This window comes from Mustela putorius, unplaced genomic scaffold (genome assembly GCF_011764305.1).
Source record: "Mustela putorius furo isolate JIRA1106 unplaced genomic scaffold, ASM1176430v1.1 tig00000275_pilon_pilon_pilon, whole genome shotgun sequence".
NCBI classification, from domain to species: Eukaryota; Metazoa; Chordata; class Mammalia; order Carnivora; family Mustelidae; genus Mustela; species Mustela putorius.
The window spans coordinates 8,347,176-8,363,861 of NW_025421341.1; the positions used below are offsets into that span (position 1 = coordinate 8,347,176).

The following is a 16,686-nucleotide window of genomic DNA, read 5'->3' on the forward strand; positions in this document are numbered from 1 at the left end:
TCAAATCCCATCTTAAAAATGACTATTTTCTTTTCATATTGGTATCTTACCCTTCAGTATTTGTTTATAATGCATAAACTTTTTTTTTGTATTATTGCAGTTACAATGGATACATTTTAGTTTTTCCATTTTGGAGTGAAAGGAATTTATGACTTTGTAATTATCATTTTAGTGGCTGTATACTGTTCCGTTAGATAACATTTTAGAGCATTACAAAAGGCTAAGTCTGACTTCACTAAAACTGAAGAAGGAAAAGAAAACTCTAGGAAGATAAACTTTTTCTCAAAATCCACCCTCCTTTACCAAAACAAGATCACTTTATTTAATTTTTATTTTTTTTAAGTAGGTGCCATACCCTGTGTGGAGCCCAGCACACCAGGCAGTCCAACATGGGGCTCAAACTCATGACCCTTAGATCAGGAGTTGGCTACTTAGCCAACTGTGCCACACAGGTACCCTAAAAAGATCATTTTAAAGAGTTAAGAAAACACAGAAGCAAATGAGCCTGTCAGTAATGTTGTCTTCTGGAGTTTAAATACAGATAAACCAATTTCAATATGACACTTCTTCAACTTCATACATAAGTTGAATGATATAAGAACAGGGTTAAACCAGAGGGAGACATGTTTATTCTGTTGATCCTTGAAATACAATGACTTATTTCATAAACTGGGAAACTGAAGACCAGTATGCCACCTTGATGTACATTGTTCTGAATCTTCAACAACAGATAATAAAGTCAAGGGCAAGAGTAAATGATGCTTTTATGCATTGACATTAAATCTTAAAAACAAGGGCACCTGGCTGTCAGTAAAGTACGCAATTTTTTTTTTTTAATTTATCTGACAGAGAGAGAGCACAAGCAGGGGGAGGGGCAGAGGAAGAGGGAGAAGCAGACTCCCCACCAAGCAGGGAGCCCAATGTGGGGCTCTATCCCAGGATGCTAGGATCACCATCCAAGATGAAGGCAGACACCCAACTGACTGAGCCTCCCAGGAACCTGGAGTATGCAATCTTGATCTCAAGGTTGTGAGTTCAGGGCCACAATGGGCATGGGTCCTACTTAAAAAAAAAAAAAAAAAAAAAAAATATATATATATATATATATATACACACACACACACACACATATTTTTTAAAGATTTTATTTATTTATTTGAAAGACAGAGATCACAAGTAGGCAGAAAGGCAGGCAGAGAGAAAGAGAGAGACAGGGGAGGAAGTAGGTTCCCTACTGAGCAGAGAGCCCAATGCGGGTCTCGATCCCAGGTTTGGTGACATCAGGAGTAATTGATCAGGCATATCTGAAACAATGTAACATTATGTATCAACTATACTCCAAATTTTTTTATTTAAAAAGAAAAATAAACACACTGAGGATGGAGGGATTAATTAAAAGGGTAAGCAAAAATATAATAATCTTGAACTCATCAGGAAAAGAAAAATTGATCAGGAAACCCCAAATATGAGGGCTGCTGAACTCCTTCAGTTTAATTCAGTTAAGTTTGTATTGAGCTCCTGCTTTGTGCAGGACAAAGGTGTCAGATACAGTGTCCATGACATCTTTATTTAAAGGTTTATTTTAACTCTTATTCATTGTTTTTTTTTTAAGATTTTATTTATTTATTTGACAGAGATCACAAGTAGGCAAAGGCAGGCAGAGAGAGGGGAAGCAGGCTCCCCACTGAGCAGAGAGCCCGATGTGGGGCTCGATCCCAGGACCCTGAGACCATGACCTGAGCCAAAGGCAGAGGCTTAACCCACTGAGCCACCCAGGCACCCCTCTTATTCATTGTTTTAAGATGGGACTTCACTATCTGTGTGGATCTTGTCGGCAGTTTCCTGTGTGTCCTGTCTCATGAGCAGCTGTTTCTGTCTTACCACAGGTTGTTGGGAACCGCAGTGATACAAGATCTTTTCCGAGCACCAGCCCGCTTAAGGCAGGTTCATGGGTCAAGGGCTTGGGGTCCTTTTTGTGATAAGGGGAGAGAGGAGGAACGGGTGATAAGGAGAGAGGTCGGCCTCTGAATCCCAGGGAGGCTCTGGAGTTACTGAGTATCTTCTATACACTATATTCTCATTTAACCCTTGGTTAGTAATCATAATTATATGAAGGAGATGGTTCTGCATTTTACAGAACCACAGTGCACAGTGTCCCAGTAGAATTTCAAGTCCAGAGTGAATCCTGTGCCCTTCACTTTCACATTTTTACAAGACGAAGTCTGTCTAGAATGTACATCTAATAACCTAGTAAAAGAGGTCATGGGCAGGCAATTTGTAACCTGAGAAGTCAAGTCAGTAGGTAGTGTTGGGTCTGACTTTCCTTTTTTGGGGGCGTGGGGGTCTTGATAAGGAGCTCCTAAGATTATTTTAGATTAGTGTTATTGCGTGTCTCCCTAAGTTTCTGCCCATACTACAAACACGTTTCCTTCATCATACAAAAATATGAATTTATAGGAGCGCCGTTCTGTCCGAAATAACAATGTAGCAAATAAATCCCTTTGCAAACTATGGCACTTCACAAACTGGTAAGGTAGCACACATCTTTCCAAAGTCTCGCGGAACTGGGAAGTAGCTGATGAAAATAAATTCTTGATGGCTGGAGATACAGGAAGGGAGCGACAGGGCTTGGTAACTGGACTTCGTAGCCACCATCTAAAACCACATTCTAACCAGCAGTTCTCATCTTTCTGAGATCTGCCTCTTTTAAACAAACAAACAAAAAGGGGTCGAGGTGTAAAATGCCAATAAAATCAATGAAATCTCTCCTCTGGGCTCTGTCCAAACGTTGACGGAATTAGGACAGAACAAAAAGGGATGCACTTCCACACCCTCTGAGCTCTAAAACCGAGGTAGGAAATTAGTTATGGGGAAAAGACAGCCTTGGGACCGCTCCGCGTCGGGACATTCCCTTTGGCAATATTCCAGAGTCCGAGTCCCCAGGGCTCCCCCCAGTGGGAAGGGAAAGGCGCGCGTGGCCAGGCGCGCGTACGCGTACCTTCACGTGTACACACACATACACACGCGCGCGCGCGCGCACACATTACACATACACACGGCCTGCTTCCTCCGCTCCCCTTACCCCGGGGGGCGGGGTCTCTTTCTCTTTAAAGAGCAGACGGTCTCGGCGCAAACCCAGGCTCTCTAAGGCCCCGGGGGCCCGAGACCCGAGCTGCTAGCAGCCAATGGGCGCGGTGCAGCGGCTCGAGCGCGGCTGACGCTCCACCAATGGGCGTTCGCGGGGGGCGGGGGCAGCGGAGGAGACACTATTGTTGATGAGCAGGAGCGGCGGCGGCGGCGTTGGCGGCGGCTGCACCACCTCGTTGCTGCCGGCCGCGGCCCGGGCGCCCCCTGCTCCCCGGATTCCGGCTTCGTCACCCCGTCGCGGGGACCTTCCCTCCGGCCTCGAGAATCCAACCCCTGCAACCCAACAACAACAATCGTCCCCCCCTCCCCCGTCTCGCCCAGTCACCGGGAAGGGGGGGGACCATGTCCCAGCGGGTGAGGCGCAATGGGTCCCCCACGCCGGCCGGCTCCCTCGGGGGCGGTGCGGTCGCCACGGCCGGGGGAGCCGGGAGCCGCCTGCAACCCATGAGGGCGACGGTTCCGTTCCAGCTGAAGCAGCAGCAGCAACATGGCAGCCCCACGCGGAGCAACGGCGGCGGCGGCGGCAACAACGGCGGCTGCTGCGGTGGCGCCTCAGGCCCCTCGGGCGGCGGCAGCGGCGGCGGCGGGGGCCCGCGCACCGCCTCGCGCAGCACGAGCCCCACGCGCGGCGGCGGGAATGCGGCCGCGCGCACTAGCCCCACAGTGGCCACGCAGACGGGCGCGTCCGCGACGTCCACGCGAGGCACCAGCCCCACGCGCGGCACCGCGCCCGGGGCTCGCGGGAGCCCCCCACGGCCACCGCCCCCGCCGCCGCTGCTGGGCACCGTGTCGTCGCCTTGCTCGTCGCCCACCCACCTGTGGACTGGCGAGGTGAGCGCGGCCCCACCCCCAGCCCGCGTCCGGCACCGCAGAAGGTCCCCGGAGCAGAGCCGTAGTTCCCCGGAGAGGAGGAGCCCAAGCGCCCCGGTTTGCAAAGCAGGTACGTGCTGGGGACCGCGCGGCGAGGGGAAGGCGGCGGGAAGGGGTCCTGGGCGCGCGCTGCTTTCGCGCGGGGACTGCGGCGCTACCGCGGAGCGGGGCGGCCGGGGGCGGGGCTGGGGGCGGGGCCCGGGTGGTGCGGGGCCGCCTTCCCGGGGCGAGCCCGGCGCGGTCTGCACCGCTCCCGGTCCGTCTGGTTCCCGGCTCTGCCGACCTTGCGCGGGTCCGGGATGGTGCAGGTGGGGCCGCTAACCCTGTGGCTGCGCTGAGACGCGTTAATGATAAACCTGGGCTTCTGGCCGCCGACGGGTTACTGCTCGCCCTCCCGTGGGGGTGAGGCTGGGAGTGGTTTGTCACTTGGTTTAGGTGATAATGGTTCCTGTTAGTATAGCACATGTCTGTGCGAAGTATTTCTCTTTCGCAAAACAGTTTCAGATTGTAAAGCTCGAATTCATTAGCATAGCAGATTTGGATCCCTGAAGACGGGAGGCTGGGAGCGTTGTGGGCATTTCCTAAGACCTGATAAGTGGGTAGCAAGGAACAAGTTAAGGAATATTCCTTTGGAAGGATTATGGGCTTTATCGTAGAGTCCGGGTGTATCTCTGAAACACTGATACTGTTTAGATGTAAAACCATTTATTTGTTTTATTTAAAAAATAAAAAAGCCACCGTTTGTCTTCCTTGTTATTATTTTAGGGACCAAAAAACCCTGTTGTCTTTCTGTGTACTTGGGAGCTTTCTTGGAAAAGGTTCAGAATGGAGCTGTTTGGTTCCGCTGGCGTCATTCATGAAGAGTAACTAAAAAAGAAATTCAAATTGTGAAAGTGGAGAAATACTTGTCATCTGATTACCTCCGTTATAGAATCTGCTGGAAAAAAAAAAAAAAGAAATGGGTGGTTTTTAGCTTATGCAGTTATATTATAGACATGTAGCTTTGTTTTTCCCATGCCAAGAGAATGTCTTAAGTATCTTTGAGGCAAAATTACTGGAAATTTCAGGAATTTTAGTAGTACAGTACTTCCCAACCAAATAAAAGAGATTATGAAGTGGTTTCAAGGCTCCCTTCAAAAATGCAGGGAGCAGGGTAAATCTTTCTTATTGTTATTTTATCAAAGAGTTTAGACAGTGGATACGTTTTTCAGAGAGAGTGCCCGGGAAAGTGATCAGTAGTGTTTCCTAATTAGAAAAAGACTGTTTTAAACTTTTTGAAAATGCAGGTTTTTTCAACGTCAATTGTTAGAAGTACTAGAATCTTCCTCCCCCTCAAATAATAGTTATCACTTTACTGAGCTCCTGCTGTATGGTGATTTACCTCATTTTAACTCTCAGGGTAGGTTTCAGAGATGAAGTAACAAGTGGTAAAGTTGATACTTGAGTTCTGCTGGGTGATACTCCAAAACCATGTCTTTTACATCAAGAGGGTAGCTTCATGTTGTGTAAGATAGAACCTGGGTATATATAACACAACAAAATTACACGTGCCTAGGTTTTGAAGCATCTCTTAGGTGTACCTGGTGAACACGATTACTTCAGTTTGCCTTCAGCCCGCATAGTATGGAAAGTGGAAGGGAGAAGGAGGTGGTGACCCCAGTCTGATAACAAAATGTGGCTACCTGCTCAGCTGTGTGCCCCTTGAAGCAGAGCAGCAACCTGAGGAGAGCCTGGTTAAATTAAGTATTAGCAAAGAGTGGAGGAAGGTGTTCTTTTTTTCTGCTCTTTAGGACTCTTCTGGAATCTCAGTCTCCTCATGTACTCCCTCTTCATGTTTCCCAAAGCTCCCTTGTCCCAGATCTGTCATTCCATTCATGCTGTAAAATTAACCCTTCTCAGAAGCTTCCCGTCTCCCCACCAAAACCAAAAAACACAAGCCAGAAAATAAAAACTTCCTCTTCTAGCGCAGCACGCTGAACTAACTAGATGTGAAAGGAGTAGTGTCTGTCATTAAGTTACACTGAAGTGAATGTCTGATAGCTTCCTTCCCAGGAATGCCTTGTTTCACTCTAGTGGGTTTTTAATGCAGAGTACAACTTTCAGATTTCAAGTCTGCATAACACAAACTAGATAATTTGCTGTTTTCTTCAGACTCCATCTGAAAGGAGAGAAGAGGGAAAAAGAATCTTTTTAATCGCCGAGACTTCCTTTTTTATTAAAGGAGACTTATGGGGCGCCTAGGTGGCTCAGTGGGTTAAAGCCTCTGCCTTCGGCTCAGGTCATGATCTCAGAGTCCTGGGATTGAGCCCCGCATCGCATCGGGCTCTCTGCTCAGCAGGGAGCCTGCCCCCCCCCCCCCCGCCTGCCTCTCTGCCTACTTGTAATCTCTGCCTGTCAAATAAATAAATAAGTAAAATCTTAAAAAAAAGAAAAAAAGTAAAGGAGAATTATCACCAGTTTCCAGCCTCAGTGAAATGTACAAATCCTTACAGGTAGTGGGAAAGGGACTATAGTTTTATAAACCTCATATGACTCAAATTCCAGGGACCTTCTAGTTAAGGCTCCAACTTCAAGGTGTCTCTGATGCCCTGACCTTTTAGGGAATCCAGTATCTGAAAACCTCTGAGTTGAAGGTGTCAGAGTCTTTAGAGGGGCATCCCCATTCTTCCACATTCCTGCCCGGCTGCTTTATTCTTCTCCCAGCGTTAAAGATAATCATTTATTAATCCAGAACTTTCTTCTCTTGACTACTATAAAGTAATCCAAGTACCTATTCCTGACATATTTTAAACTTCTCACCTTCAGTGCCTGCCATCTCCATGGCAAACTGGTTTGCCATTAGGAACTGAGAAATGCTTAGAGAGGGTAACTAGGCAACAGTGTTAACTACAGATAAAATGAGGAAGAAAAAAAAAATGAGGAAGAAGGTGAGGTTTGTTTTTGTGCTTTCCTTCCTTTTATCTTAATAAAATGTCAAATAGGCACATTACAAGTGGAGAGGTGGCATATTAGAATAGGCTTTGGATAGACAGTCTGGGTTTAATATCAATTTTCCACAACTTAGAAGCCATATGATATGGGGAAGTGAATAACATTCTAACCCTTGACTTTCTTATCTGTAAAATAGGTGATGATGGAGGATATCTACTTCATATGGTGGTAAGGATTAAATGAAAGGAAATTGAAAAATACTCAGCACAGTACCTAGGTATAAAAGTTAGATATTGTGTATCCTATTAGTTTTGCTTCTAGTTTTAGCGGATGTAGCATAAAGTTGCCAGTGTAGGCTTAGTTTTCATGGTCGTGTGCAATTTCAGATTGGAGAGAATATTGCCTGTGAGCCTCCAGAACTGTAGTTCAAGTGTGGTCTGTGCTTCATCTGTATCAGAATTACTTAGGGTCCTTGCTACAAATGCAGACTTTGAAAGTCCCCCACCGCAGGCTCCTGTGATTTTTGTTATGGGCCAAATTAGAAAAGCAGGCCCTAGAAGCCCAAAGGAAAATAGTTTGAAAACTCATTGCAGAAAAGAACACTAGTGCAGTGTGTAAAAATTATTTTTTCAGTGTGGCTGATATGTACATAGCAATATGTGTTTTTACTAATTTTCTGCTTACTTGTATACATTATGTATGAATTTGGTAGTTTATTGGGGTAAGGGTAGTTTACTGGGGCAAGAGCAGCAACAAGAGATGGACTTCTCTGGACTAATAATCAGGAGATCGGTTGGCAGGATTTCATATCTGTGGCATCTTAGACTTCTGCTTTCTAGTACTTTGTGAAATATGCAGCTTTAGGAATTCAGTGTTTCTCTAACTTTTGGAGGATCGATGCTAACTTCATACTGTCACAGGAATCCTTTTGGTTTGTTATGTCTGTATTTTACAGTTTGAAGATGAGGCAAAGTGGAACCTTACTATTCAACATCTTGGCTAGCAGAATTTACATTTGATTCAGTTCTGTAAGGGCGCCTGGGTCACTCAGTCGGTTAAATGTCTGCCTTCAGCTCAGGTCACGATCGCAGGGTTGAGATTGAGCCCTATGTTGGGCTCCGCTCTGGGCGTGGAGCCTGCTTAAGATTCTTTCTCTCCCTTTCCCTCTGCTCCTCCCAACCCTCCTGTCTCTTAAAAAAAGGGGAGGGGGGAGGATACTAGTAGAGTTTAGAGTAGAGGATTGTTAGAAGGATAAAATCCTTTTAAAATCTGTGTGGTTCTAGAAATCTCTCAATATTGGCTGTTTTCATTTCATCTTTATCATCCTCATCATCCAGAGGTTTAGACATTTGGGGTAATTTGTTAGTGGTAGTAGTATTTACTTTTTTTTTTTTTTTTTAGTGTTTACCTTCTTAAGGTGTGTAGCATTTATAATTACTTAGGATGAGTCGAACATGAATTTGAGACGGGAAAGACTATAGGATAGTAACTAAGGCATCGAGCACGTGAATTTAAGTGCTAAAGAAGTGGGAATGGCAGGGATAAAAGAGGGTGAGGAGACTTTGATTTGGTAACCTGTTGGACAGAGGGATTGAGAAAGAGGCAGTTGAGGATAATTGGTTGGTTGATGGTACTAATTGTGATAATACAGGAGGGAGTCCACGCTTGTGAAAAGAAAATGAACAAAGTGTAGTTTAAATGTTTAGTTTTTCTTCTCAGGAAATCCAGGCAAATGCCTAGATTGTGGCAAATACGGTTTTAGAACTCAGGAGTGCAGTTTGAATTGGGGCAAAAAGTTGGGACTCATTGATTTCTGTTTAGTAAACAGTCATTTAACATGTACTTCGGGCAAGGCATTTGCATGTGGGCAGTGCTTGAAATGATGAGAATGGGTCCGATGATGGGAGAAGGCTCAGGATAGAACTCTGGGAGAAAACAAGCATTTTAAGGGTAGAAAGAAAAGCCAGTGAGAAGCATGAGATGAGAATGGGAGGAGAAATGGTAGAATAGTGTTGAGAAAGCCAAAAGAAAGATTGGATTTCAAGGAGGGGATGATAAAGATTTTTCAAATTCTGTGAAGGGAACAAGTAGGGTGGCCCTGGAGAATAGGCTTTTGAATTTGATGATTCAGATGATCATCAGTGGATGGCTGAGAGAAAGTAGTTTGTGGGGGACAGAAATTGGATTAAAGTGGTAGGTGAGGGTTATTAAGTAAGGGTAATGAGGGGAGCCTGGGTGGCTCAGTGGGTTAGAGACTCAGGTCATGATCCCAGGATTCTCTGCTTGGTGGGGGTCCTGCTTCCCCCTCTCTTTGCCTGCCTCTCTGCCTACTTGTGATCTCTGTCTGTCAAATAAATGAATAAAATATTTAAAAGAAAAGAAGTAAGGGTAATGATTAAAAATTACTCTTAAGGAGTACAAATTTCTCTTATGTCACTGAAAGGAAGGAAAGTGACAAAACAGGATGAAGAGTTGAGCTAAGGTTCATTTGTTTGTTTATAGAGTGGGGAAATTTTATGCATGTTTTTTAGGTGTGGGGAAAGGATTCAGGGGAGAATGAGACTGCTAGTGTAAGAGAAAATGAAAATAGTAGATGGACCAGGGTCATGGATAATGTGAGCGGCAGTGGGATCTAGCCCACCCAGTTTGAAAATCTCAGACATGACTAAGGACACTTCTTTCTCTGAGAATAAGAAGGTGGTGAGGGTGGGTTAAAATGACCACTTGAGCAAGAGAAGGGAAGGAAGCAGTAGAAGGGAAGGAAGTTGAGAAAGTCAGCTACTTGCGTGTCCAAACTCCTTGAAGAAATGAAATTGGCATAATTGTCGAATACTATATTTTTAAATGTAAATTTTGTTTTTATCAAAGTACATTTATATAATTAAAAATATCAAATAGCACTGGGGTCCCTGGCTGGCTCAGTCGGTAGAGCATGTGATTTTTGATCTTGGGGTTGTGAGTTCAAGCCCCATATTGGGTGTAGAGATTACTTAAGCCTTAAAAAAAAAATCAAATAACACTGAACTTACAATCAAATAAGATGTTTTCTGGTCACATCTCTCTCTACTCCTCCCTCCTGCCCTTAGAGACCGTCCATTTCAACTCTTAGTACTCTTTGTTTCTGGGGAAACTTTTTAAATCACTTCTCCTTTCTGTTGTCTGTTGTATCTTTTTGGAACTCCTGCTATGTGGGACCCCTTGGATTGAACTACTACTACTTTTCTTATTTCTGTCCTAGTTTATCTTTTTCTTCTTTTTTTCTAGCGGCTTTATTTTATCTTCTGTCCTTTAAATTGATTTTTAAATCTTGGTCATCATATTTTCGTTTTTCAAGAGAATTTACCTTGATGTGTGATTGTCAGGGTCTACTAAAAATGTTTATACAAGGTGTAAATACCCTCACAGTTGCCCTCTGCATTATCTTCAGAGTTCTTTTTGTCTTGAACTTTTCTTCTGTCATGTTGAAAAGTAGTTTTCTATTAATATTTAAATAAGACCCGAAAACGCTGATTAGGTGTTCTGTCTGGCTAGGTCAGGATGGTGGGCTTGGGGATCTTACAAGAGAATGAAGACAAAAGAACTCTCTAGTGTAACTTTTTTTCCTGCCAGGTTTCCCAGGGAAGGGTTCTACAGTATCGTGCCTGAGGTTAAGTCCAGGGTTTGCCTAGTTAATCTCACTAAAGCAGTTTTTCCCAGTCTTTTTGCTTGGGGGATAATTTCTGTTGCTCAAGGAACTCCTGCTTTGATGGTCACTAAGCTGAGATATAATGGTATGGTGGTAATTAATACACTGAGTACAGACTGATCTCTCTGTGGATCTATTTGACCAACGTATTATAAGTTTATTCATTTTGTATAATTTTCCCCGCTACCTTTTCTTGGGGAAAAACAGTTTAGCTCACCTTTCTTGAGATCAGTCTTCCTTCTTTTCTCTTTCTCACCCCTCTTTCTTCACTCCTTCCTTTCTTTCCTTCCATTCTTTCCTCTCTTTTCTCCTCTCTCCCCTCATCTTTTCCTCCCCTCTCCCCCTCTCTTTCAAGCTCCATGCCCGCCATGGGGGCATGACCCAAAAATCGAGAGTTGTGTGCTCCACTGACTGAGCCAGCCAGGCACCCCAATCTCTTTCCCTTTCATAGATTTTTTAAAATCCCTAATACATTTTGCTTAAATGGCTTAAACCAAATGGGATTCAATTTTTCTAAAGATAAATTTAGTAGTGAAGTTAGTAAAGTTGGTTTTTACAATATGAAAATTTATTGACAAAGGTATATAATAAAGCTATGGAAACCATAACCCAAGATAATATGAAAAAAACAGCCTGAGACACAATTTATATAATAGTTTGAAATAATTCTTTCCAAGTAATGCGATCTGTCTCAAATATAAGTTATGCAGAATTGTACACATCTTTTTGTTCCTTGATCTCCTTTTTATACACTAAAAGTGATGTTTCAGAAATAAAAACAAAATTTATCTCTTTAAGGCAATACATGTACAGTTTTGCTGTACAAATCCTCAATTCTGGGTTGAACTTGAAGTGAGCACACCCACATTTCATTTTCAAATGAAATGAAACATTTCTGTCCTTGCTCTTGATGCTTGTTAAGCAAGATAAAGTTTGTTTATTCATATAAGAAGTTGAAAATGCAGCAAATTATTCATTGCTTTACTGTGAGTGGCAAGGCACTTTTCTTTGCACTGAAATCTAGAATTTCTGTTGGACAGTTCAGGAAGTTTTGGGTTGAGTTAAAATCAGATTGCAGCTAATTTATCACTTAATATGTCTGCTTTCAAAACTTGGTTGAAACATCTTTGCTGATGTCTTTTTTCCTGTCTGTTGTCCTTGGGGGCTATACCTTTCTATTCCTTCTGTATTATAGGAGTATAATAGAAGAGTTTTCTGTTAAAGGCTTGCATATAGTTTAGGTGAAATTACCTATAGTTTATTCCCAGAAAACCTACATGAAATTTTTAGTTGACCATTCTTCTTTATGAGCTAGTGTAAAATTCTTCTGGGAGTAAACTTAAGTATTTTGGGGGGATTCTTGCTCTTAAAGAGCTGATTTTGTAGTTTTATGTTACAGTCTACCTACCAGCATATTTTCCTTCCCCCGCTTTCCTTTCTTTCTCTGCAGATAATATGTGCACGTGGTGAAAAAAATTGTAAATGGTAAAAGAAAATAGTCTTCTCCAGACTTGTCTTTAAGTTCATTATTTTCAGAGAAATTCAGTTAGCTGTTTCTTGTATTATTCCAGAGTTATTCTGTGGCATATACAGGTATGAATATGTGTGCCTGTGTTTACAGGGTTATTTACCATTCATTATTTCATCAGGCTTTTAAAAAAATGTATTTATTTTTAAAGATTTTATTTATTTGAGAGAGAAAGATCACAAGTAGGCAGAGAGGCAGGCAGGGGTAGGGGGGAAGCAGGCCCCCGCTGAGCAGAGAGCCCCATGTGGGGCTCGATCCCAGGACCCTGGGATCATGACCTGAGCCGAAGGCAGAGGCTTTAACCCACTGAGCCACCCAGGTGCCCCAGATGCACTTTTTTTGAACATTTAGATCATTTCCAGTTCTTCTGCTGTTCAGTGGCACATTATGTTAAATATTCTTATTTATACTTCTTTGTGTACTTAAGAGTTTATCTGTAGGATGAATGCTTAGAAATGAAATATCTTGGCCGGAGATACACATTTTTCTTTCTTTTGTCAAGGATATGTCAGGACTTGGTATCAGTTCATACTTCACTTCCAGGAGCCTGTTTTTTCCCCCCTGTCTCCCTTTGTATTACTATTTTTTTTTAGATTGCATTTTATCTCCACTATTAGTTATTAGTTATATCTCATCTTACTGGTTTTTTTTTAAGATTTTTAAAAAAAATTTATTTATTTAACAGACAGAGATCACAAGTAGGCAGAGAAGCAGGCAGAGAGAGAGGAGGAAGCAGACTCCCAGCTGAGCAGAGAGCCCAATGCGGGCCTCGATCCCAGGACCCTGGGATCATGACCTGAGCCGAAGGCAGAGGCTTTATTTAACCCACTGAACCACGCAGGCACCCTCATCTTACTGTTTTGTTAGTGGTTGTGCTCGAGCAGGACTGTCCAAGAGAACTTCTACAGTGATGGCTATGTTCTGTATCTGTGTTGTCTAATATTTCATGTTATAATTTTCTGTTAATACACTTCCATTTCCTGCCTCCTATATATTCTGCTTCTCTGTTATAAATCCTATAATACATTGTTACTGTTTTTACTTTAGATGAATATCTTTTTTTTTTTTTTTAAAGATTTTATTTATTTATTTGACAGAGAGAAATCACAAGTAGACAGAGAGGCAGGCGGAGAGAGAGAGAGGGAAGCAGGCTCCCTGCTGAGCAGAGAGCCCGATGCGGGACTCGATCCCAGCACTCTGAGATCATGACCTGAGCCGAAGGCAGTGGCTTAACCCACTGAGCCACCCAGGCGCCCCAAGATGAATATCTTTTATAAGCAATTAAAAATAAGAAAAAATCTTTTATATTTACTCATTTTTATGTCTTCAGTACTCTCAAATTGTGTGAAAAAGTGGTTGTGGTGTGAATGAAAAAGGGCTTATTTGAAAAGCAAATAATTGATAGGACTTGTTAACTGATTACATTTGAGGGATGAGGGAAATGAGAGAGCATAATGAAGGCTGAGATTTTTGTCCTAATTGGGTGATTAAGTTAATAATGTTAATGACAACTGGTTTCATAAATGCTGCTATATTCTACAGGCGTACAGAGTAGATCGTACACTTTTGGAGCATGGTGCATTGACACTTTTAATAATAACATGGATATTTTGGAAGATAAAAAATTTTTTTACACTTCTAATTTAGCACTCTTTTTTTTTTTTTAAGATTTTATTTATTTACTTGAGAGACAGAGATCAGAATTAGGCAGAGAGGTAGGCAGAGAGAGAGAGAGAGAGAGAGAGAGAGAGGAGGAAGCCGGCTCCCTGCTGAGCGGAGAGCCCGATGTGGGGCTTGATTCCAGGATTTTTTAACCCACTGAGCTACCCAGGTGCCCCTAATTTAGCATTTTTGAAAATTATATTACTTGGTGTTTTACTGTGATTTTCTAAGTTCTGGTAGTTTCTGGAAAACCATTTCACATCATTTATGTTTTCCTATTGTGCATGTACTGGTATGTCTAAAGATAAGGATGAGTAATGTCTCTTTATATTATTTTAGGACTTAAGCTCACTCTGTGCAGAGTAGCTTAAAAGATATTAAGAAGACATCCCTGGCCTTACTGACTTTAGAATTAGAGAGGCAGTATAGAATTTTGCAATAGTCAAGGGCTAATATTGACTTGTTCCATATAAACAAGAAAATACATAACATTACTAAGAAGAGTAACATTGAATGTTAATCAGGCAAAAGCCTGATAATGGCCATATGGGACACTGTGATGAGTCAGAGTGCTTTATGTAGAGATACGGATTGCTGAGTGATTTGCAGGTAGATGTTCTTCACTTTCCTAGAAAGGAGTTTCATTAATGATATCGCTAAGATTTCTTGAAATGTCTGCTCCTGGAAATTGATTTAATGCCATACGAATGCACCTGATCTACTTCAGAAATGTTATGTTTCATGTATAAGAAAGGCTTGGAACCCGTATCTTTGGACAGTCTCCCTACCAATGAATTTTTTTTTTAAATATCGTGTGGCCCACCCATTACTTCTGTTAGAATTAATCTGTTCTTTTCTCCCTTCTGTTGGGGGAATCGAGGCAGGGAGAGCTTTTAAGATTTAAATGAGACCCAGTAATATTTTGTTTGAATGAATGGATGGATTCCTGTCTTTAAAAAATACTTGTTAAGACCCATGCCCCATCCTTGATTTTTTGGTCTGTTTTTTCCCTATTTGTTTGGAAGCCTTGGGTACAGTGGATTTCGCCTGAATACTTGAGTACTTGCTTGAGTACTATTTTTTTGCCTTATAAATGAACTTTGTGTATGAAAATTATACCGCTAGCTCACTATTGAGTATATTATCTCCAAAAATCCTTGGCGTCCTCCTTTGGAGATTCCTTTAATACTGGAAGGTTGTATGTTTCTAGTAACAGTTTATTAGATGATTCTGGTCCATCTACACACTCTTGACTAATACTGTATATTTATTTATTTTTTACAGTTTTATTTATTTGACAGAAAGAGAGCGAGACAGGGAACATAAGGCTTCCTGCTGCACAGGGAGCCTGATGTGGGGCTCAGTCCCAGGACCCTGGGATCTTGATCTGAGTTGAAGGCAGATGCTTAACGACTGAGCCACCCAGGCACCCCTTGACTGATGCTTTTTAAGTTAATAGTATACTTTTAATTGCTAACTGGTTTTAAAGCTAAGTATGGTAAGAGATTATAGAACAGTTTCCCCCTTTTAAAGCTTTGAAAAATGTAATGATAAGCTTTTTTTTTTTTTCTTCTTAGAGTGTGTTGGGGTGTAAAGGGCAGAGCGAGAGGGAAAGAGAGAGTCCTAAGCAGGCTCTATGTCCAGCGCAGAGCCTGATGCAGGGCTTGGTCTCATGACCCTGAGTTCATGACCCGACCTGAAGTCAAAAGAGTTCTACACTTAGCTGACTGAGCCACCCAGGCACCCTATGTAGTGTTAAGTTTTTAAAGTAAAGCCAAAAAAACCCCACAACACTCTATGGGTGTCAGACTTGTGTGTGTGGGGGCACCTGGGTGGCTTAGTGGGTTAAGCCTCTGCCTTTGGCTCAGGTCATGATCTCAGGGTCCTGGGATCGAGCCCCGAATAGGACTCTCTGCTCAGCAGGGAGCCTGCTTCCTCCTCTCTCTCTCTCTGCCTACTTGTGATCTCTCTCTGTCAAATAAATAAATAAAATCTTTTAAAAAAAATGTATGAAGTGACGTAAATTTTTTAATGAGTCTGAACCTTCAAATAAGAGGTAAGAAAGTGTGCTATGCTATTTGTATTATAAGGTTGAAATCTCTACCAAGTTTATAAATTTTGGCTTAAGCATTCTGTTTAGTGGACTTTTGTTTCTATTTTCCTCCTTATAAATTACTTCAATAAAAATCTTTGTAATGTATTTCGGGGGCAGTATGAATATACATTTATATATGTCCTCTTTAGAAAAAGGTTCCAGGATTGAAATTATTGAGTGAAGTTTTAAATAATGTGATTTTTTTTTTCGTAGCATTGCTTTCCGAAAAAGGATTGAATCACTTTACCCTGTCAACAGAAAGCAGTATATCTACCTGTTGCTGTGAAGTCTTGCCAGAATTAGACTTGATGCCGTTTCTTTAGTTTTTACCACTTCAGTGTGTACAATAGTCTACATCATGGTTTTCATTTGTATTTCCTTACATATTTCCATAGTGAGTATTTGAGACAATATTTTAATCATTCTCAGGTAGTAGCTACTTAATACCATTTAGTAAGAAATAATGCTGTTACTAATAACAGGGCTGAATATTCTTTTAGAATGTTTATTCACTGTTCATGTGGAGTCTTAACTTTGTATTTATTGAATGATGCTTTATTCACTGAGGATGTTTCATTTTTAGCTATTCCTATTTTTATTTTTTTTAAAGTTTTTACTTATTTATTTGAGAGAGAGAGTGAGAGAGATTGAGAGAACAAGTTGGGGGAGAGGCAGAGAGAGAAACAGACTCCCCATGGTGCAGGGAGCTCGATGGGCTGCTCGATTTCAGGACCCCAGGATCGTGACCTGAACTGAAGACAGATGTAA

At 42.2% G+C, this 16,686-nt stretch overlaps 1 protein-coding gene across 1 annotated transcript in view; it reads left to right on the forward strand.

Annotated features, from left to right (window-relative positions):
* The first annotated feature begins 3,141 nt into the window (after positions 1-3,141).
* FAM117B (family with sequence similarity 117 member B) overlaps positions 3,142-16,686 on the forward strand; it is a 71,373-nt gene continuing 57,828 nt past the window's right edge. Inside the window, exon 1 of the mRNA XM_045078581.1 lies at positions 3,142-4,087. Coding sequence (XP_044934516.1) covers positions 3,490-4,087 — 598 coding nt within the window. The 5' untranslated portion in view covers positions 3,142-3,489. The remainder of the gene's footprint in view (positions 4,088-16,686) is intronic.